The sequence below is a fragment of the Mytilus californianus genome, unplaced genomic scaffold, assembly GCF_021869535.1.
Source record: "Mytilus californianus isolate M0D057914Y unplaced genomic scaffold, xbMytCali1.0.p SCAF_1, whole genome shotgun sequence".
NCBI lineage: Eukaryota > Metazoa > Mollusca > Bivalvia > Mytilida > Mytilidae > Mytilus > Mytilus californianus.
The window spans coordinates 11,666,604-11,688,505 of record NW_026262581.1 but is presented as its reverse complement, the minus strand read 5'-3'; the positions used below and the strand labels follow the sequence as shown (position 1 = coordinate 11,688,505).

The 21,902-nt window shown below is 32.5% G+C and overlaps 1 protein-coding gene and 1 long non-coding RNA gene across 5 annotated transcripts in view; one reads left to right on the top strand and one right to left on the bottom strand.

The window, feature by feature from the left end:
* Nucleotides 1–216: 216 nt before the first annotated feature.
* On the bottom strand, nt 217–8,615 carry LOC127702750 (uncharacterized). Of its 4 annotated transcripts, none has more exons than XR_007982560.1 (6): nt 8,437–8,615; nt 3,001–3,153; nt 2,139–2,339; nt 1,304–1,342; nt 603–760; nt 217–397 (listed from the first exon to the last, which is right to left on the bottom strand). It is a non-coding gene; the product is annotated as an uncharacterized LOC127702750 (long non-coding RNA). The 4 variants fall into 4 exon arrangements; XR_007982561.1 differs by having other exon boundaries at nt 7,986–8,614; XR_007982562.1 differs by having other exon boundaries at nt 2,166–2,339; nt 7,986–8,612.
* Nucleotides 8,616–11,183: 2,568 nt separating this feature from the next.
* LOC127700068 (uncharacterized) overlaps nt 11,184–21,902 on the top strand; it is a 75,875-nt gene continuing 65,156 nt past the window's right edge. Inside the window, exons 1-3 of the mRNA XM_052203563.1 lie at nt 11,184–11,425; nt 19,060–19,113; nt 19,678–19,734. Of these exons, the coding sequence (XP_052059523.1) occupies nt 11,390–11,425; nt 19,060–19,113; nt 19,678–19,734 (147 nt within the window). The 5' untranslated portion in view covers nt 11,184–11,389. The remainder of the gene's footprint in view (nt 11,426–19,059; nt 19,114–19,677; nt 19,735–21,902) is intronic.

Genomic DNA, 21,902 nt, shown 5'->3' with positions numbered 1-21,902 from the left:
AGTCCCCTTCGACTTCGTCGATAGGGGACTAATAAACAGGTTGAATTTTATACTTGCTTTATAATGATTTAACATATAGAACTGTTTAGCAAAAAGGATTTCCAGTAGGGAACCTCATTAGGTTGGATTTAGAGCAAAAACAATTCTATATTCTATCTGTAATAGAATGGTATAAAATGATGAAAAAACAAATAAATGAATATATTGTATTCTTACATATTTTGAAAATGGTACTATATCGTCCACCATTTTCAGCACTGAAGCCAGCTTCAGTACCACAGCCATATCTTCATTTCCATAGAGGATAATGGACACTGCATTATAAATGCAATTTCCATTTGCTGTGGACTGGTAAGCTGTACGTTCCCCTATGGAAAGTGGTATAAAGTCTTTATACCTGAAAAAAAAGGACATCTCTAATATTATCTGATTTTCAAAGAATATTAACTATAAACAAAGCAAGATAAACAAGGATTTATTTCTAATCTTGATGTAGGATTTAATTAAGGCTATATTGAAAAATCATTTTAAAACCAGCACTTACATGTAGGTTATCAACTCAAATTCTATGCCCACTAGATGAAACTAGATTAATAACTTACTTTTTGTTGGTATCTATTAAGGTGTTGGGCCTCCAAGTATTTGACAGGGTGTCTGGAAAAACAGGAATGTAATCCCAAATAACTTCTGCCAAACCCCACAAATCAAACCACAATGTAATCAAACACCTCACTTTTAAACATTTTTCTTCTAATGTAATCTAAATAAATATAAATGAAAACAATTGTTAAATGAAGGAAACAAATCTAAAAAAAAAACAACTGTTTGTTACTATATATGTGATCAATAAGTTTTAGCAATTAAAAACATTTCAGACATTTCAAAATTAAAACCAAGGAATTTTATAAGCGCAGCAAGAAACAAGGAAATGTTTTACAGTTATACACAAATGACTTTTTCAAATAGGTGAAGTACTTGTAAGATCTCAGAATATACATGATACCATTTTTCAAGTGTGTCTCTTATAAACATGCATCATTTATTATATTTGTCATTTATTTTGTCATCCTGAACATGCATGAAATATTCAACACTGGATGTTTAACAACCAATTTTCAATCAATCAATCATTTTTTTGTGTTAATGGTATATACCCAACATTTATGTTTCAACTGACCAATTTACAGCTTTCTTTGTACATTGTATTTAGTTAAAGTATAAGGCCATAACAGTGGCCTCTATGTGTAATGGTTTAAAATAAACTTCAATTTGTGCATTATAAAAAATTTAAGTTATATTTTACCTCTTCCATGAAAATTGAGTGTATTCTTTCTCTTTTCACCTATAAAATACACTTCAATATTTAAATGTTTTCAGTGCATATACTTTTATATAAAAAAAACCCCACACATTTTGTAATATAAACAGAAACATAATAAAAAAAAAAGAAAAATTTTCCTGCTTCTTAATATCTCCTGTTGCTGAAAAGTTAAAGACTTCCTTAAAAATAATGTGACTGTTCATATTGATTTTCCTACTTTACCTTGTTGTTTACCGAGCCTGGAAAATTTAGGTATGCTCTGGGTGAAGTTATCAATCGTTAAATAAACTTATTCTAAAAGGATAACAATTTAACACTGTAATTAGATCTTTAAATATTGTTTATATTGGAATAAATATTGACTATTCCATCAGTAAATTAAAATCACACTAAATATATACGCACATCTTTTGATGCCTGGATCGAGTTATTTCACAAGGTCATGTTTTTCTCTAAATGTTAATGACTGTTAATGATGTATTTACACTAAATCCAGTGTAATTCATTGGTTCTCGTTTGTTATCATAATTGTATATTGTTTTGTACACGAATCAGGCTGTTAGTTTTCAAATTTAATTTGTTTAACATTTGTTATTTCAGGGCCTTTTATGGCTTGATAAGCGGCATGGGTTTTGCTCATTGTTGAAGGCTGAACAGTAAACTATAGTTGTTAACTTCTATGGCATTTGGTCTCTCGAAAGTTGTCTCATTGGCAATCATACAACATATTTAATTTTTTTTTAATATATACAATGAATGACTTTAATTATATATGAAAAATTAAAAGTTCCTAAACATAAACAGACATAAAAAACACCTGTATCGAATGATCTTCATAACTTACGTGTGTTTCCCCCTCCGGCTCTTGCCCTTTCTCCTGTCCTGTCTCTTGAACTATTACTCCCCCTTGTTCTTCATCGGTCTCCTGCACTACCTTGTCCCCTTCCCCTGTTTCCTGAGGCTCTATTTGATCATGGTGGCCAGTTTCTATACATTCTTCTTCTGTACCATTCATATACTAAAAGATATTCAAAAGCAAGTTGCATTACAACTGATTGAGGAGACTACAAAAGTTGATGGATGGTGTAAAAGATAAGTAAAATAATGATTGTTAATTTTAACACTGTTCCATCAAAAGATTATGCCCATGGAATACACCAATTTTAAAATAGTTAAGTGTGTTGCTGAAAGAACAATTAAACCCAAAGAGCCTGTATCTTAAAAGAAATATGTAAATAACATAAATATAAGCAAAAGGCATTACAAAGAATTAACTGCCCAAGGGAAAAGAAATGGGTCAACATGCTGATGTTTTCTAAGCCAAAGGCTTTCAATATTACAATACACAAGACCAATAATCACTGTACATTAATAACAAAACAATGTTATACAAAATGGCATATAATACAATAATTCAACACTGTAGGGATATATATATTCAGTAATCTGATGACAAGTCCATCAAAGTTTTGATGTATGACATGTCATTTACTCTTGCGTCATAGCCCCCTTTATCAAGGTTAAATAGAAACTTACTATATCCTATCAGTAAGTTATAATGGTAAACCATTAAGAATGTGCTATTATAAATGTTTTCAACTTACAAGGATATAACAATGGAAACCATACGTTATTAATATTAAAGAAAGGAAAATACATAAAAATATATTGTGTCATACTAGATAGAGAAGTCAGTGGTCCAGCTGATTGGGATATCAGCGATCTCATGATGCCAACATCCAAATCATAGACCTGAGTTTCCAGCACAGAAGAGGATGGTATTGAAACAATATTATTATCATCTGGAGCCTGATCTGGAGTGTTGTCTGCCTCTGAAAAACAAACACTTTATCAGTATCATAAAATTATGGTTTAACAGCTTTAAGTTACAATATGCCCCTTTTCCCTCCCACTAAAAAGATTTATAAATACAGGTAAATATTTATATGTGTGATTATAAATACAGATATAACATAAGAGTTTTACTACAATAATTTCAGTAATTTTACACATTACTAATTGAGGTAAAAATACTTATCGTCCATGCAGAAAATCTAAATAAAACAATTGTATACTTAAATCTTCCATATTAAAACATTACATTATGAAACATAAGAAATATATATAAATAAAGAAAAATAACTTCCTTTTGTCAATAGTAGACTGGTTCTATGCTGGACAAAGTAGCTTTTGACCACTCAGCATAAGTTGAAAGTGATATATCAGCGTTTTAACAAATTTTTATTGAAAAATAACTTCAGTTATCAAAAGTATTTAGCTTAAAAAAATTATTAAATGATTTGAAATACTTAGAGGTTACACACATAACGCATAGATACATTTGCTCTTTCCACTAGATCTCCATTGTCATTAAAAATTAATGTCCCTCCTAAGGGAGACAACCAAAAAAGTTCTCTAATTACAGGAATTGGCAAACAGACTAGTGGTCCATGGTCTTCTGTTTCATTGTGGTATAAGAGTCTATGATGTGTTACTTACAGATATATAGGTCCATGGTCTCATGTGTAATATGCATATAAGACCATGGCATGTTTATGAGTCTAATTGGTCCATGGTCTTATGTTTCATTGTGGTATAAGAGTCCATGATGTGTTAATAACTTATGTATAGGTCAATGGTCTCATGCTTAATATGTATTAAAGAGACCATGGCATGTTACTTACAGTCTAGTTGGTCCAGGGTCTTCTGTTTCATTGTGATCCAGGAAGTGTTAATAGATATATAAATTATAAGTCCATGGTCTCATGTGTAAAATGCATAAAAAGAGACCATGGAATGTAACTGACAGTCTTATTGGCCCACACTCTACTGTTTCTTTGTGGTATAAGATTCCATGATATGCTTATAACAGATATATAGGTCCATGGTCTCATGTGTAATGAGTATAAAATAGACCATGGCTTGTTAATGACTGTCTAATTGGTCCATTGTGTTCTGTTCCATTGTGGTATAAGAGTCCATAATGTGTTACTAACAAATATATAGGTCCATGGTCTCATGTGTGATATGTATAAAAGAGAAAATGATATGCTTATAACAGATATACAGGTCCATGGTCTCATGCGAAATATGTATAAAAGAGGCCACAGCATGTTGTTCTAATTGGTCCATGGTCTTATGTTTCATTGTGGTATAAGAGTCCATGATGTGTTAATAACATTTGTATAGGTCCATGGTCTAATGTGTAATATGTATAAAAGAGACCATGGTAAGTTACTGACAGTCTAATTGGTTCATTGTCTTCTGTTTTATTGTGGTTTAAGAGTCCATGATGTGTTGATAACAGATATATAGGTCAATGGTCTCATGTGTAATATGTATAAAAGAGACCAGGGTATGTTACTGACAGTCTTATTGGTCTTTGGTCTTCTGTTTCATTGTGGTATAAGAGTCCATGTGTTAATAACATATGTATAGGTCCATGGTCTCATGTGTAGTGTGTATAAAAGAGACCATGGCATGTTACGGTCTAATTGGTCCATGGTCTTATGTTTCTTTGTGTGTTGAAAACAGATACATAGGTCGATGGTCTCATTTGTAATGTGTATAAAAGAGATCTTGGCATGATACAATCTAATTGGTCCATGGTTTTATGTGTTATTGTGGTATAAATGTCCATGATGTGTTAATAACATATGTATAGGTCCATGGTCTCATGCGTAATATGCGTAAATGAGACCATGACATGTTACTGACAAGTCTAATTGGTCCATGGTCTTCTGTTGCATAGCTTTATAAGAGTCCATGATGTGTTAATAACAGATATATATGTCCATGGTCCATGGTCTCATGTGTAATATGCATAAATGAGACCATGACATGTTACTGACAGTCTATGGTCCATGTTTTTATGTTTCTTTGTGGTTTAAAAGTACATGATGTGTTATTAACGTATATATATGTCCATGGTCTCATGTGTAATATGTATAAAAGAGACCATGGCATGCTACAAACAGTTTAATAGTTCTATGGTCCTATGTTTCGTTGTGGTAAAAAAGTCCTTCATGTGTTTCTAACAGAAATATAGATCCATGGTCTCATGTGTAATTTGCATAATAGCGGAAATGGCAGAGTCAACAATATCTAGTCTGATTAACCATTTGACAGTCTTAATAAAAAAAAAGTGCAAGTAAGGGGGGGCGTACGCCCTCTACGCCCCCCTCTGGATCCGCCACTGACCAGTGCTGATTATTCCCTCTCAAGGTTATAAACTGTTTTTTAAAATTTGAAAATGTTATCATCATGATTATTCACAATCCTAACCACAGCCCAGTAAAATTTTCCTCAAAAAAGCCATCATTAATTTATAGCAGACAAATTTTCTGTGTTTATTCATTCTGGATCTTACAAACACTTTTAGTTGTTGTAATTAATCATCTCAGAGTTCTCGAAATCTTTTTTTTCCTGGTGGTCATTGGGACCACCAAGACTAAAAATCTGGTGGTCCTGTAATTTTACTTGAATTTATCAAACACCTATTAGTTAAATGAAAGTCATTGCTCAATATATATAAACTCCATCCTAGTTTCTATGTTATATATTTGGTGGTTTTCAATGAAATTTTGAACTTTGCATTGTTCACTAATTTTTATACTTTGTCAGTTTGATAACATGTTTGATTTCATTTTTGTGTTAGTCTCATGCATAGTACTACCTGTAGAATACCTGTAGAGTCGTTTAAGGGCTCAAGTGTAAAGAATTTCAATAAAAATTTGTAATAAAAATAATTTATCACTAGAACTGGTACATAACATCTTCCCAATGATGATCAAGTTGTAATTTAAAGTTATCAACGGTCTTTGCAGACACAACATTTTGGGTAAACTGTTCTAATTGTTTATAATTCGTTAGGAAAAATGTCTTTTACGAAATGATGAATTACATCGAGGCTTAATAAGTTTAACAGGTTGGGTGGACTCAAGTAAGGAAAAGTGGGGTATTCCCTGTTTTCATGTTACACCCCAGTTTTCTGGTGTTAAAAAAAAACCAGTATATAGGGACTTCTTTTTTCCTATTTTATGGTATGAAATCTACAAAAGTGCACCTTTTACATCTGATAACAATGTTTTATGTTAGCAGGTGTTTTTATAAGTTCAAAAATCAAACTAATTTCAAGTCTATTTGGTACTCAACTCACAACAAAACAACTCCTTTGTTCACCAATTCATACCTTGATCATCAATAATTCAATTATGAGATGACAAAAAGATAGGTTAATCAATTGGGCATTTAAATTCAATGAATAGAAACTTTCAATAGAAGTGAACATAATTCAGTAATGGTCAGTTACACCTGGAGCATGCATCTTGGTCAGTTGATTCCTAAACAAAAGATTTGTATGTTTTTGAGTTCTAGAAAAAGAAAGGCCTCACTTATTCATGCTTTGTTGTTCATGAAATACTCTAAGTATTTACAAATACTACTGATTCATGCCATAAATTGAAATAGAAATTGGAAGTCCCTGTAAACTGGGATGTCCCTGAAAACAGTGAATACCCCACTTTTCCTGACTTGTTCCCAACCTGTGTCCACTACAATCATTTACAGTGAAAAGTGCATTAAAATTAAGAAATAAAAGAAGTCTGATGTTTATTCCTCAGCTGCAATTTTTGTAATATAGAAAAAAATGTTCAGTCTCTGTCTGTTCAAATACAAAGTCCTCTGGTTTAGCACCCCCTTTGAACGAAATGAGCCATGTGGATGCCATGATGACTTTTATGTCTGGTTATTTTTCAAAAGTATTACCGTAATTTTAAGCTAGAGGCTACAAAAGTTAAATTACAGTAGTAACCAGTTCAAAAACTATCTGAATACCAAAGAAACCGACGACTGGTTCTTTTTCAAAAGTAGTACCGTAATTTTGACCTATACAGTTAAAAGTTTGTTTACATTAGCAACCAGTTCAAAAGCTATCTGAATACCGAAAAGATGTGAAAACAAAAGTGAACAACCACCAAAATATTGTCGGTCATCAGGACTGCCACTACACATGCAATTTTCGGTCCTGGCTGATTTTTGGCGGTCAGGACCGACGATTTTCGAGAACACTGTCATCTTACAAGTTACATAGAAGATATATATAACTGCCCTCCATTAGTTAAGCTTACTTAACTCAGTTTGTATAGCAGTGGCTTACTATGCCAGGTGTTTTAGGTTCAAATCAAGGCTGAATCAGTAATTTACTTTATCAGACAAATCATGCTTTCCGGTTACAATCGGTGTCTAACTAAAAAACCAAGGGTGTTTAAAAGTAAAACCTACAGCCAGAGTAAGTGTTGTTGATATTGCCCGTATGTCATTAGGTATGTTGACGCGGGGGAGTGTAGCCGTGCTTCCCCTTCGGTACCTCGAATGACCAAATAACACTTGAAATTTTAATATTAGCACATATTGATGACTTTTAAACATTGATTATTAAATGATATTATATTTATAAGTGTATTTTATAACTTAAAAATGATTTACAGAAAGCAGGTAATTTCATAAAGATCATTATAAATATAGTGTGTACATCCAACATGGCGACCAAGGAAATCACAAATAAAAGAATGATTGCATAGGATCCCTCAATGTGTTCATTTTAGACCACAAAAGTGGAGCCCTCACGCCACTTCATGGCATTACCCCTTCCCCTTAGTCTCACCTTGTCAATACTTAACCATGTGCTTGTAGATTACTGTTTAGCTGAGTTGGTAGTGCAGCGACTTTCTTCTGTGCAATGGGTCACAGGTTCAAATCACGATTGGTTCAGTAATTCATTTTGAAAAGCAAATAATGATCTCTGGGTTACGTATTATTACTATTAATCATAGTGAAGTTAATCATATTAAGTTAAAAGTCATGTACAGCTGTGGGAGCGGTACAGCCTCTTTAAAAGGAAAATCCTATTTATTGTCGCGCGATCTTTTTATGCCTTATCCTAGTCTTTTCTTATATTTCTTCAATTCATTTATGTCATTGTTTGGGGTATCTGTAGCCGTAGATAACTTCAGTAGGCGACGGTATAAAACTATGCAAATAACTTTTGTAAGTGCTTTTTAGAGAAATCCAATTAAAAAAAACATCACTGTAAGTTTCCTCTGCCACTAAAATACATAATTGTTCTCCTTCTTCTGACTTGGCACCGCTTAAAAACACAGGGGTTTCGATGCAGGACCGTCGCCATCTTAATTACAGCTTCACCATAATGCATAAGTATCTGCATCTCCGATTGGCTCCCTGAAAGTGACGTATTAGATATCTTTATTTGGCATTTGCAGGATATTTCCCAACTATCTAGTGTTAATAACGTAGTTTTTCTATACGTTGTATTTCTAATGTTTTTTACAAAACATTTGGCGCCAAATTGAAGGACTAACGAATTCTGTCCCCTAGTTGTTTTAAGCTTGTAATAGATTCAGATTAAGTTTGCTAATTAGATTATGTGCGCATAAAAAGTGCGCACATATCTCAGTGTGTAATTTTAAAATCTCAGTGTGTAATTTCAAATTCTCAGTGTGTGTTTTTCAGTTTATTTCATCTCAGTGTGTCTTTTTGAAATCCCAGTGTGTAATTTTCAATTCTCAGTTTGTAATTTTCAATTCTCAGTGTGTGTTTTTCATTTTTTTGTAATCTCAGTGCGTCTTTATGAAATCTAAGTGTGTAATTTTTAATGTTCAGTGTGTGTTCAACTTTAGGTTTTTTAATCTCAGTGTTTTTTTAAAATTCTCAGTGTGTAAATTTTTCGAAAAATTGTTTAAACATAGTTTTGACGAGAACGGCTTGCCATAGATAGGGTCGTGATATTTCTGAGATATAAGATGGGCGGTATCTAAATATGTTATTATACATTGCTTTAATATACTCTAAGAAGTCAGTATCGATTGATTGAAATGTGCTTGCTTTTGAGTCCAGTGGCAAATACTTAGCGCATTTTTGGACAAGAACAAATTAGCAATACATACTTATGTAGGTCTGCTAAGTTGGACTGCCACTAGAAAATGAAGGCAACTCAGTTATATCGGAGCAAAACTTTTGTCTTGCAGCAGGGCACCTAGAAGGATCCATCAGAAGGTTGTTGCAAGGGTTTGTTGATGTGTAGTGCATGTGGCACTCATCTTACACGAAGCAACGGATGTAACGTCCCAGTTCTGACCGTACGTGGCTGCGAATATATATATATATTCCGAACAGCCAAATGGACGCCACATTTTAACAAGGGTTTTACTTTCGGATGCGAGAAGTCCAGGGATTACTATATTTCTATACCAAAGTCAACCTTTAGGGTGACAGAATGAGTAGTTAAGAATACAACTTCCACATATAAATACCGATTCTATGAAATAGATTTTATTAACCAATTTTGGACTAATGGGGTGTCGGGCAAATGGGGATGTCGGACGTATGAAGCGTCGGAACAAAAGGGTGTCGGAATATTGGGCGACTACAAAAAGGTTAAGTTTCGGACAAAAAGAAAATCGGACAAAAAACAACGGAAAAAAGGCAAAAATTGCGGACGAACTCAAATTTCCAGACAAAAAGTGACGAATATAAAGCAAATGCTTCTGACAAAAATCAAAATTTTTCGGACAAAAAGCAACGTCGGACAAAAAAGCAAATTACCAACAAAAAGCACTACGTACTACCCATTAACAGTTTTGTTGATTTGGCAAGTACAATTAAAAATGCTGACCATTTGTTTGACGAACAATATGGTGTTTTTTCTAACGATGGCTATCAAAAATACCTAATAAGATCTTTTGAATTTAATACACATTGTTATGCACCAAAATACATGTCAAGTTTGATTTAAGATTGCATACTTGTCGTTGAAGTATAATTCCACGGTCACTCAGATTGAAATGTCTAAATTCATTTGACTTTCATTGACTCCACATCTCCTTTTATTTATCTACATTATGTTAAAGTTTCCTTTAAGTTGGACAATCTCTTTATCTGTAATTAACTATGAATAGGATTAATCCATAATGACCTTGTGGTTTTTTTTCAGTTAGAACAAACTTGCAACTGGATTTAACATGCCACCTTATCAAAATTCGGCCTAGACAACATTGGAATGACTATCACTTGAAATGTAACAAGTTATGTTAAAACTATTAAACCAACTGGTTTTAAGTAGTCCGTTATTCGTGCCACAGAAGTAGTTTCTGAAATGATCCCAGGCATACCATATATGACAATCGTATCCGTAAACACAAAACTCTTTAAAAGAATACTACTTCGTATATTTACTTTAGATATTTTGTTTAGTTTGCGGTAGACATATGTTGTCTGCGGAGGATGACCAAGTCTTGTTAAGTGTACAAAATGTTGAATAGATAATAAAAAAGGGGAAAATAAAAAACACAGCTGTATTCATTTTCAAGTAACTACTTAAAAAACACAGCTGTATTCATTTTCAAGTAACTACTATTTCCATAATCCAGTACTCTGTTTTACATTATAATACTGTTTGGTTCCATCTGGTTTTATTTCATTTTAGAGGTCAGGCTACTGAAAAAGGGGAGGGGGGGGGGGGGGGGGGGTTGAAAATAAGTTTGTCGAACTATTCTTATAGATCATTCGTTACTTCATTTTATCACGCAGCAGAATTTCATAACTTGGAACTTCGGAGTTCCACTGTCCGAATAACTAATACAATCAGAAAGTATTCTTATATTCGTTGAAAACTTGTTTTCGTCGCTTATTTGCTGATATGATACTGCACCCAATCAATCAATAACCATATTCAGAAGAGATCCTGTTGCATACAAGCAGTTAGATAGTACGTAGTTACTGCGTCATTATTTTTTATTTCATGAAATAATATATGTTACGTTTAGTTGACATTTCAAATAAGGTGATATGAAAAGTACATTTACTATTAATATTCATATAGGAAATGTACTTTGGTTTGAATTGTTGACAATTTTTAAGTTATGAATTATATATACGCATTAAACTTTTACCATCCCAAGGAATTAGTGTGTCTCCATTTTATCACACTGTCACTCGTGATTTAATATATGGGAGAAGAAGAAAATAATTAGGACGAAAGGAATAAGCAATATGAAGGCTAACAAATACGGATTCGAATTAGTACAGGTAAGACACTTTATACATGTGTTTTGTTGTCTCAAATTTACTTCACCTATTTATATAAAAATGACTCGGTTAATGTACCATTTATGCCTTTTCGAGTGTGACGTAAATAATGTCACATTTCCGTATTTCGGTATGAAAGTACAGAAATGCATGCAAAAAAAAATGATTGCTCTCGAGGAATAACCCGAAGTATCATCACCATAAGGAGAAATGGCTCTTATAACTATTTCATTACTGTTCAAAAAAGAAAATCTGTCGATGAAAAAGAAACAAAAGTTGTAATTCATTCACAAGTAGCAGTCATATTTTTTCTATAATCATTTTCAATGTATTTCATAAGGCTAATTTGATTATGAGAAACAGAAAAAAACCAATGCTTCTAAAAATGTTCATAAAGTTTCAAAAAATGATCTTTTTTTTTAAATTGGTAGAGGGGTTTATGACTTGTATGAAATAATAAAGCAACATAGTTTTTTTTCTGTTCAGTGACATTCTATTTTTTGTATGCTTAACCCAATTTATTTTGTCTGAAATTTACAAGGACACAATGTGTACCATTTTGTTTTAAAACTACACGATAACGTAAAAATATTCAGATACTACTGTTTACAGTAATCCAAGTTCTTTCTGTAAACAAATTAGATAAATGTTATACAATTCATGCACTTAAATCTTCCTGCATATTCAAATCCCGTTTTCTCTCTCAATATAGTTATTCGGGTTGATATCTGATTTCTTTGCTTATTCATAGACGTACAGTTTTATGGCACCAATAAACCTATCTAGCCTATCAACCATTTTTTCCATTTTAAAGGAGTAGGGCCAATTTCCACCAAATTGATTTAAAACTGGGGCCATTTCCAAAAAGTCTTTCAATCTTTACATAAATTCATAGTATCAAACATCCACGGAGCTCATGCACTGTGATCACCCTAAAACATTAAAAGAGTCTTCGTGATTCAAACCCCCATTGTTTATTGGGACAAGAAAGCACTGAGTACTGAGATGATGATAACCTCTGGGACCAATAGTCCACCAGCAGTAGTATCGACACAATGCTAATAAATGACAAAATCACTTAACTTTCGTGCTTCCGATGCTCTTTTCTGTATTTAAATTCATCAGGAACGCTCATATCTAAGCATTTGAAAGCCAGGCCGCCGTTTAACAAAGCCTTCTTAACTTACGATCATCGTATCATTTTACGATCCGTTTACGTGTGGTTCTACGTTCCCGTTACGTGTGTTTCACAAAGGCATCGTAAAGGACTACTAAGTTGATCGCAAGTTACGCACTGTGTATCATCGTAAGTGTATCATAAAACGGAACAACAGGAGGTGTGAATCGTAGTTTATTTACATCGGAATATGGCACACTCTTCTTTCACAGATCGATGAGTCGAGCATGCCGATGAGAGCGGACGTGAAAATGTTTGCAGAGAGAATCATTCAACATCATTGAAATTGTTTTGCCAAATTGGTTTCATGGATAAAGATTGTTATCCTTACATCTTATATTTTATGTTTTGGATCTATTTTTTTGTTGAGAAAAGTCTCTGCAAATATTTTCAGGTTTGTTTGAGACATGTAGTCAGATGGAATCCATTAGTAGTTTCCATGTGGGAAACTATCAGACCAATCTGTTTGATGTCTGAGGGTTTTAGCTGTTGTTCCCCTAATGGATCGGTAGTTTCTTTCCGAAATGCTTTATCGTAGGATTTTCGGCTTTACTCTACCAGGAATACAGCTGGGCATTTAGCGGCATCGGTTTGGAATCCAAGTATGTCCTTTCCGGTTTCTCGTTCGTTGCCTTGGCATTTGTGCGGCATCCGGGGTGACCTTATCCTTTATTTTGCATATAATTGTTTTTATATTTTGGATTTTTATATTTTTGAGGACGAGCTAATCAGGTGAGTGGGTGTGTTCGTATGTTTTTCATTTGTAGACGAAACACAAGCCTTGTATCTTTGATGGGTTACTTCCTTTGATATTCAATAATACTTTTTTTCTTTGTATCGGAAATTTGAAATAATAGGAGAGTGACGAGACGTGTTTATATCTGATCAAAGGATTAAACGAATTTTTTAACAATTATTTGATAATGTCTAAAGTTATTATAGTACTGCAACTTTAGAGGAGATATGATTGCTTGATTGCAGTTTCTGGACGTACAGTGGCAAATATTTCATGCAGATTTATGACCAGGAGAAGAATTTTCAAACAAGAAATAAAAAGTTGCATGCGTTGTCGTTGAAAAAGAATTAAAAAAAAGTCCAATAAAAATAAACAAAACCAGTGTATATAATGTGCGAATCCTGAAATACCATTTTCATTGTATCCGTTATGAATTTCTAATGTAGAATGATAAATAAACAGACGACAAATTCATGATTTTTGAATAGAATAAGAAATCAGATATGATGTGTACTGTTTTTTTTTGTAAATTCATGATATAGGTATGAGATGCGGACGAGTTTTCATCGCGCCTACAGCCATCCAGGTGTAAAATTGATACACACATAGATAGATATTAAGAATAGTTCACGAACAGAGCGTGCAAGAGATTTAAAAGCAGCAGTTAAGTTTCATTTGCAGAAAAATGTACCTTTTAACATAATTATTAATGTTGTATAACTTAAAACATGCAGGTTTTGTTATTCAGCTTGTTGATATTGAATTAAATTCCACTATGCTGTTTTCGTTATGCGATTCATGTTTACTGTCGAATAATGATACTAGACTTTCATTTTCACTGTAGGGGCGATTCATTTCTATTGTACATGCGATGCATTTTCACGGAAGGAAATTAATTAATTTTCATCACATAACGTCTTAATTAAGCCGACTCTCTAACAAAATTTATGAAGTCAGAAGGATTGATTATATGTAACCCGCCACGACATTTCCAGCCTTATGGAGGTAGAACATCATTGTGAGAAAAACGCCGTTAACTATATGTGACTAGCCACTTCCAGGCTTATGAGGGTACATTGTCTAAAATTTGCTTTTTGTATATTTATCTAGAACATTCTGAAGAAAAAAAAAACTCTGTCATGTTATTATGACCTATTTTTTGTAATAACAATGAAACGAGTCATTTCGAATACCGACATGATAATGAGACTGTTCGATGACGAATTTTTCATTATCGAAGACACTAATTTATAAAATACAAAATTATTGTATTTTATTGGCGCTTAGTAATCTTCAACAGCGTATTTGAATAAAAATTTCAAACGAATTAAATTTACAACATTAAAAACAGTTCTTAGCTCTGTTTTAGAAAATGTAATTTAAACTTGTTAAAATGAAGTTAGTATAAAATTTGTCAAAGAAAGCTTTTAGAATTCCCTTTTTCTTTTTTTAATTTGTTTTTTAACTTAGATGTATGATGCATGTCTCTATACATAGTATGCGACGCGTAGCAGTTTATTAGTAGTTGTTCTCATATATGCATTTGATACGGTGCATTTGTTATGGATATATTTTAGACTCCATTTATGAAAATCTATAATAGAGCAGAGAATTTTGATTTTTTGTATCAATTTAAAATGTAGATTCAAATATTTATATGTCGTTGATACAGACAAAAAGATCTATCATGTCAAAATCATGATACAATAGGAAATTTTACAGAATAAGCCTATTTCTTACTGAATAGAGGAAGATGGCCAAAAGAATTACAGAATACAGAAATGTAAACCCCCACCCCCTTTTTCCCCTAATCCAGACCCCTCATATATCATTGTGACGGATAGTTTTGTTTGTTCTATTTAACTGTTTTTATTTTCGAAAAGAATATTTGTACAAGGTGTTGTTAATAAATGTAACGGACAATATATACCATGCCCTCTAAGCCGACGTCGTAATTTCATTTTTAATGAAAGAAAGTATTTAAAAGCTTCTCTCCCTGTCACAGTGCAATATGATTTATTAAACTCATTAGGCAGAGCAATTTTTATGACTACTTGCATAATTGTTTAATCGTATTAAATTCTGTATCAAATTTATATTAATAATAAAAGTTTCAGATCTTTAACATTGAAAACGGGTTAAAATTATTTACTTGCGTTAATATTGATATAAAAACAATTTTTTGTGTTTTTTTTGTAGATCTAAGAAAAAAGCAACTCTGTTACACTAAAACAATTGTCACATGGTGTCTTCTTATGTCGTCTGAATTACAATGTAAGATGCTGATCTGTAATTTATATATTCGCCATCCGTAATTATTATCTAAAATGTTTATTTGGCATGCCATACTCGATAGAAGTGCGGACGTGAAAGAAAGCACTCTTCACAAAAACGTGAACATTACATTTCGATGATTTCGTCATTTATAAAACATAATACGTGAATCTGAAGATAGAAGTTGTATTAAAATTGAATGTTGACACCGATATCGACCTGTTGGATGTAGAATTTATTTTCAAAATAGGTGTTTGTTTAGAATATACCATTCCACGTAGTCCAAATAATTATGACGTCTTGGAAGGCTATTTTAAATTTTTGCTTTGACGCCTTCCTGCGACGTCGATGTAAGGCGTCAAAGAAAAAAATATAATAGCCTTTCAAGACGTCCTAATTATTTGGACTACATTCCACGGAGATTACATGCAAATCTCTGCAGTTTTCAACTTTGTTTAGTTTTCAAGACTGATATGATTTGGAATAAATGACCATTTTTAAAACAAAATTATTTATGGTAACCTTAAAAACAAAATTATTTATGGTAACCTTATAATCAAATTTAACTCATATCACACTCTATGTTGTGCTAAATATTTAGTCTTGCTTGGTCTTCTATCCGTTAACGGGAATTACAGGTTTACGAAGTAAACATTATGACGGCCGGTACGATCACTATCGTTGTGCAATATGTACTAAACTTTATAAAAATTAAAAATATAGTTAATAAAGAAATATAAAAATCTCAGATATAAGTATAACAAGCTACGGGTATATATAACTCGAAGTCGTTAGTTTTGCTTTGTTACGGTGGGACAAATCAGTGTCATAAAATAGGCGCTTTACCGGGGAACCAGTGAGTAGCGCAAAGCTAACAAAACCTGCGTTTCAGGAGTAAGTGCATGGGACCTATTTGTATCATGTTTTATATCTGGTTCTATTGCCAATGTTATTTCATTGATACCGTGTCTATCCAGTCTGTATCTGGATATAATATCCATTTCATTTTCAAAATGATCAAATGAAGAAAGTGTGGTTCTAATATTGAAGATTCTTCTTCGTCTTCTAACATTTGCGAAATCTTTGATCGAGAATAAAGCCATCTTAGATATGATTTAATTCATATTCGCGGAAAAACTACGATCGAGATACGACTGGGTATAGCTGTAGTAAGTTACGCCAGGATTTGCGTATTATTTACGCTCATCTTAACTTACGACGGCTTTGTGAAACGGCTGTAAAACCTACGATTTATTTACGATGAACGTACGATGACACGTAGACTTACGAAGGCTTTGTGAAACGGTACTCAGGGATTTTTAAATACGTAAATATGTAAAATTGTGAAATAATAGTTTAGTTGTATGCTATAGAATTCAATTTCCTGTAGGATTTGACAGCTTTAATAATTTGACCCCGTGAGTGAAACAAATACAGTTGAAAGTGGCCCTAATCCTTTTGAAAATCTTGGCTGACGATACTGTAGTACATCACAAATTGTCATTCGCAGCTTTGATTGAATGAAAGGAGATATAGGTTATACATCAATGAGATAGCAACCCAACGACACACATAATGAAAAGACATCTAGAGATCAGCATACATAATTCAACAATACAACAATAGACATGTATTTGTACAAAGCTACCTTTGCATGTGTACCTTTGTAGTTATATACATTTTAAATACTGAATTATACCTCAAGAATGTAGGATTTTTTAAGTACATTTTGTACTTCGAAATTGTACTACTCCAGTACCATAATTTAACAATACTGGATGTTGTACTGTTTTTTTTTTGGTCTAGATCGAACGGTTATGTCATCTCTGGGGCTAGGACCGATGAAATCCAAGACGACTATCATTACATTTTCGTCAAGTGAATTACTAGAAAATATATACCAAAACTGTGTTTGAAAATACAAACAGTTTACAATTATGTTATCTCTTTTCACCAAATAATATTTATTTCAGTATATATAAAAATAAGGAGATGTGGTATGATTGCCAATGATACAACTACCCACCAAAGTTAAATGAAGTAGATGTAAGCAATCATAGGCAACCGTACGGCCTTCAACAACGAGAAAAACCCATACCGTATAGTCGGCTATAAAAGGCCCCGACATGAAAAATATGAAACAATTCAATTAACGAACTAATTTATAACAAAGAAATGACTGTAGACAGTAGTATAAAATAACAATTTACGAAAAACACATTTGACAGACATAACCAACGCCGACAACCACTGAACTACAGGCTCCTGACTTGGGATAGGAACGTGCATAAAGAATGAGGTAGGGTTAAAAATGTTTATGAGCGCTCAACCCTCCCCTAACCTATTTACTCATTCTTTCATATATGTACTGTACAATACACTACTGTTATTAGTTTATGAGAACGATTTTTTTCATTGAGTATGTAACAGATCAGTAATATACCAGTAGAATACTTTTAACTCAGCATCGCAGCCGGTATTTGAGATCAATTTAATTCCATCATTGAATATGAAGGAAAAGATTGAAATGTACTCCCAAAATATAGATATCCTTTGTTTTGACAATAGTAAGTACAAATACAACTATCCCATGTTGCAAGAATAACAAGTACGAATATCCCTTACTGTAAAAAATCAAATCAAATCAAATCAAAAGCTTAATTTAGAATCGGTACATATACATATGTAACATTACAAACATAAGCTTGTTTTAAAACCAACAAAGATACTACATAAATGCAAATTACACACATAAGACATTACATGCACAATAATATATATAGATAAAACATAAACATTTTAAAAAGCAAACACATGTCATTACACAAGTCATTTCGTGCATTTTTAAAGAGTTCAAAGCAAAGAACATATATTATATGTTTAAAACTATATAGCACTAAAACAATATATTAATGCACTAAGCTTAAGTAGTTAAAAAGTAATTGTCATTTGTTAATCTGAAGCACAAAAGTAAATAAAAGGCACAAATAATTTGAGCACATAAAACAATAAAACAGTAAAATATTGATTCATGAAAATTAATGTAAGCATTGTCGCGGCACGAGTTGCCATTCCATGAGTTTATTAAATTTTGAACTGGCCAAATGATGTTTGTGATCTAAAGTGGTCTGGCAACTCTTTAGCAGCAGCATATCGAAATTATTTTAAGCCCATACCTTGTCGTTCGTTCTGACGGAGTTTCTGTAATGTTCTGGTACTCAAATTAATATTTTTTTCCTGAATAGAAGTGATATACTGTAAGAATAAAAAGTACATTAATCTGATAAAATTGTTTGTGTGTTTCTGTGTTTGTTATGTGTGTTTGTGTCAGTGTGTGTGTGTGTTGGTGTTGTGTGTGTTATGTTAATTGTGATTGGTATAGGGGATGAAGAATGTCAATATATGAGTTCTGAATTCCCTCCACTTAATGAAAGTCATTCTTTTTAGCCCGGAGAACAACAGTCTTCGTACAGTATCGACACCATAGGATCAACACATGAGGTATGTCTTAGATAGATTATAAAAAAAATAAACTGAAATGCAAACTTATATAGGAGACAGTTTAATAACAGATTTGACAGTGGTTTCGGTTTTTGTGTACAGCTACTCAAAAGCTGTTTTACTGAATTGAACCATTTGTGCAATAAATAGAGATTTAAAATACAGTAACAGTTTCCTCAATAGAAGAAAAAGGTTCAAACAAACTCAATATCCCACCTTGCCGCCACTTCTTCCGAAGTCTATGAGTCAAAAATTATTTCAGGACACCCTTCAATCTGTTGTTATGTAGGATCCGAAGCGTTCTACACTCTTCATGTACTTCATATTAAAGTACAATGAAAAAAGTACTCTGTATTGCGACGGGCCGGAGATTGAGATGCGGATACCGCATGTCCTTACCTATTGTTCTATAATCATGATTATGTTTATTCGCAGGTACTCGATACTATTAATTTTAATTATTTATAACGCGGAGTTCCCTGGGTTGATTCTGACTGTTGTTAAACAGTAAATGAAAAACGCCATGAATAGCCATGAATATTCAAGCCAATTAATCTTTTTTAGTTGATAGGAGAGAAGAGTAATAAAAAGCCAAACAATAGACTTAGAATAGGACTTGCAGTAAGTAGCCGTTTATTTTTGTTATTTGTGTTTTATATAATGATAGTATCATACCAGAATCTGTGTTATTTTGTATGTCAATGCTACTAATGATGATGTGTCAAAAAATCCCGAAACATTGAAATCCGTTATCGGTGCAAATTTTATAATAGAGGTTTCCGGTTTGATTTTTCCACACATTTGATTTTTCACAACAGATCTGACAGTTGAAATTTTAAGGTCATGTTTTTTTTTCTTTTTAAGCCAAACAGGACATATTTATTAATGCTTTATTAATTATCATAACTGTTGCTATAGAACATACATGTAGATCTTATGGGGGATTTTAATATTAATATTATTGGCAAGGTTCCAGTACAATGTAAATATCTAAAGATCCTAGATCCAAGCTGGATATATATGTTCCTGATCCAAGGATGGATAAAGATATCAGTTTAAGATTTATATATGTTTTTTTTTGCTCAATATTATAATAGTAGTAATACAGTCTTTTTGATAAAGTTGGATAAGGTGGTTATAGCCAAATTAATTAATTTTGATACATATCCATATATGTGTTCCCATGGCCTAATCTAGGATTTGAGAGGGAGAAGTGACTTCTTTTTCTATGAGAGAATAGGGAGAAGTGAAATTCCATAACCATTTCGATTGTGTTGTGTTTTTCGTTCGTATTTATGACATATATAGGTTTTCTACATGTACATTAAGGAAATTGTTTGATTTATGCAATAAAAAAATATCTGCAGTGAATTTATATGATACTGTATATATTGAAAACCCTTAATAAAATAGCATTGACAAAGTAGTTGTTATTTACTTAGTCATATCAGTTGTACTGATAATTTGAATTTAAGTTTATGAATAAAATGTGTTGCTAATATATCTCATGTGCATCTATTTCAATTTATTTTAAAAACTCCAGAAACAAATTACACTCAGTTTGTATCTGATGACTTATTTTTTGTTTTTGTTTTTTTTTATCAAGAACTGCTTAAAAATGATTGGGCAATTTAATTTATATCACCACTTGTCCTTATTTTGTAAAACATTATTGTATGTCCAGTACATCATGTCCATTGTAACAGAGACACATATGTATCAATGGTTGTAATTTGAGATTCTCATGAATGATTGATGCCTATAAATGAAGATATCTGTCAATTAAACGTACTTTACAATTGAAAAAAATGCATTCATGATATCAAGGATTTTCAATGGTCTTACTATAAAAATCCTTGATGACACAAACTGAAAATAAAGGCCCAATTGACTCATATTTTCTGCCTAACAATTCCATTACCTACTTATATTGTACATGTATGCATTGAAGTTTTTGCATTCACAAATATGATAATTTCCAGTAAGTAAGATTGAGATGTTTGTGTATAGAAAGTGTGACCTATTGATTTATTATTGCACCAAACTTGTCCCTCTTTACAAAAATTAATATGTTGAAATAGGTTAATGACCCTATCATATAATTCACAGTTTGACATAACAGACCCATTAAAGCTTTACAACTGTACTAAATTACTACGTATAAGACTGATAGTCTGATATAAAAAAAGAAGATGTAGTAACTGTATGATTCCCAGTGAGGCAACTCTCAACCAAAGACCAAATGAAGTAGACATTAACAACTACAGGTCACTGTACAGCCTTCTACAATGAGCAAAACCCATACTGCAGAGTTAAGCTATAAAAGGCCTGAAATGACAATTGTAAAACAATTCAAACAAGAAAATTAATGGCGTGATTTATGTACAAAACAATAAACAAAAAACAAATATAATATGAGGCAACAAACAATAACCACTGAATTACAGGCTTCTGACCTAGGACAGGCACATACAGAATGTGGTGTAGTTAAACATATTTGCTAACGCCCAACCCTACCGTAACCTTGGACAGTGGTGTAGCAGCACAACATAAGAACAAACTATAAAAATCAGATGAAAAGGGCTCAACTCATCAGATCGATACATAGCTCAAAAACAACTGATAAAAATTGAAAACACGAAAGACACAAAGTACAGATCTGAGGGTACTATCAGTTACTGAAAGCTACATTTGTTTTGTAGTTTAAAGCCAAAAACTACTGATAAAAAAATCATGCATCTAAGCCTGATACTCCTGTTCCATGTTCTTGGTGTATTTTGATTATTTAC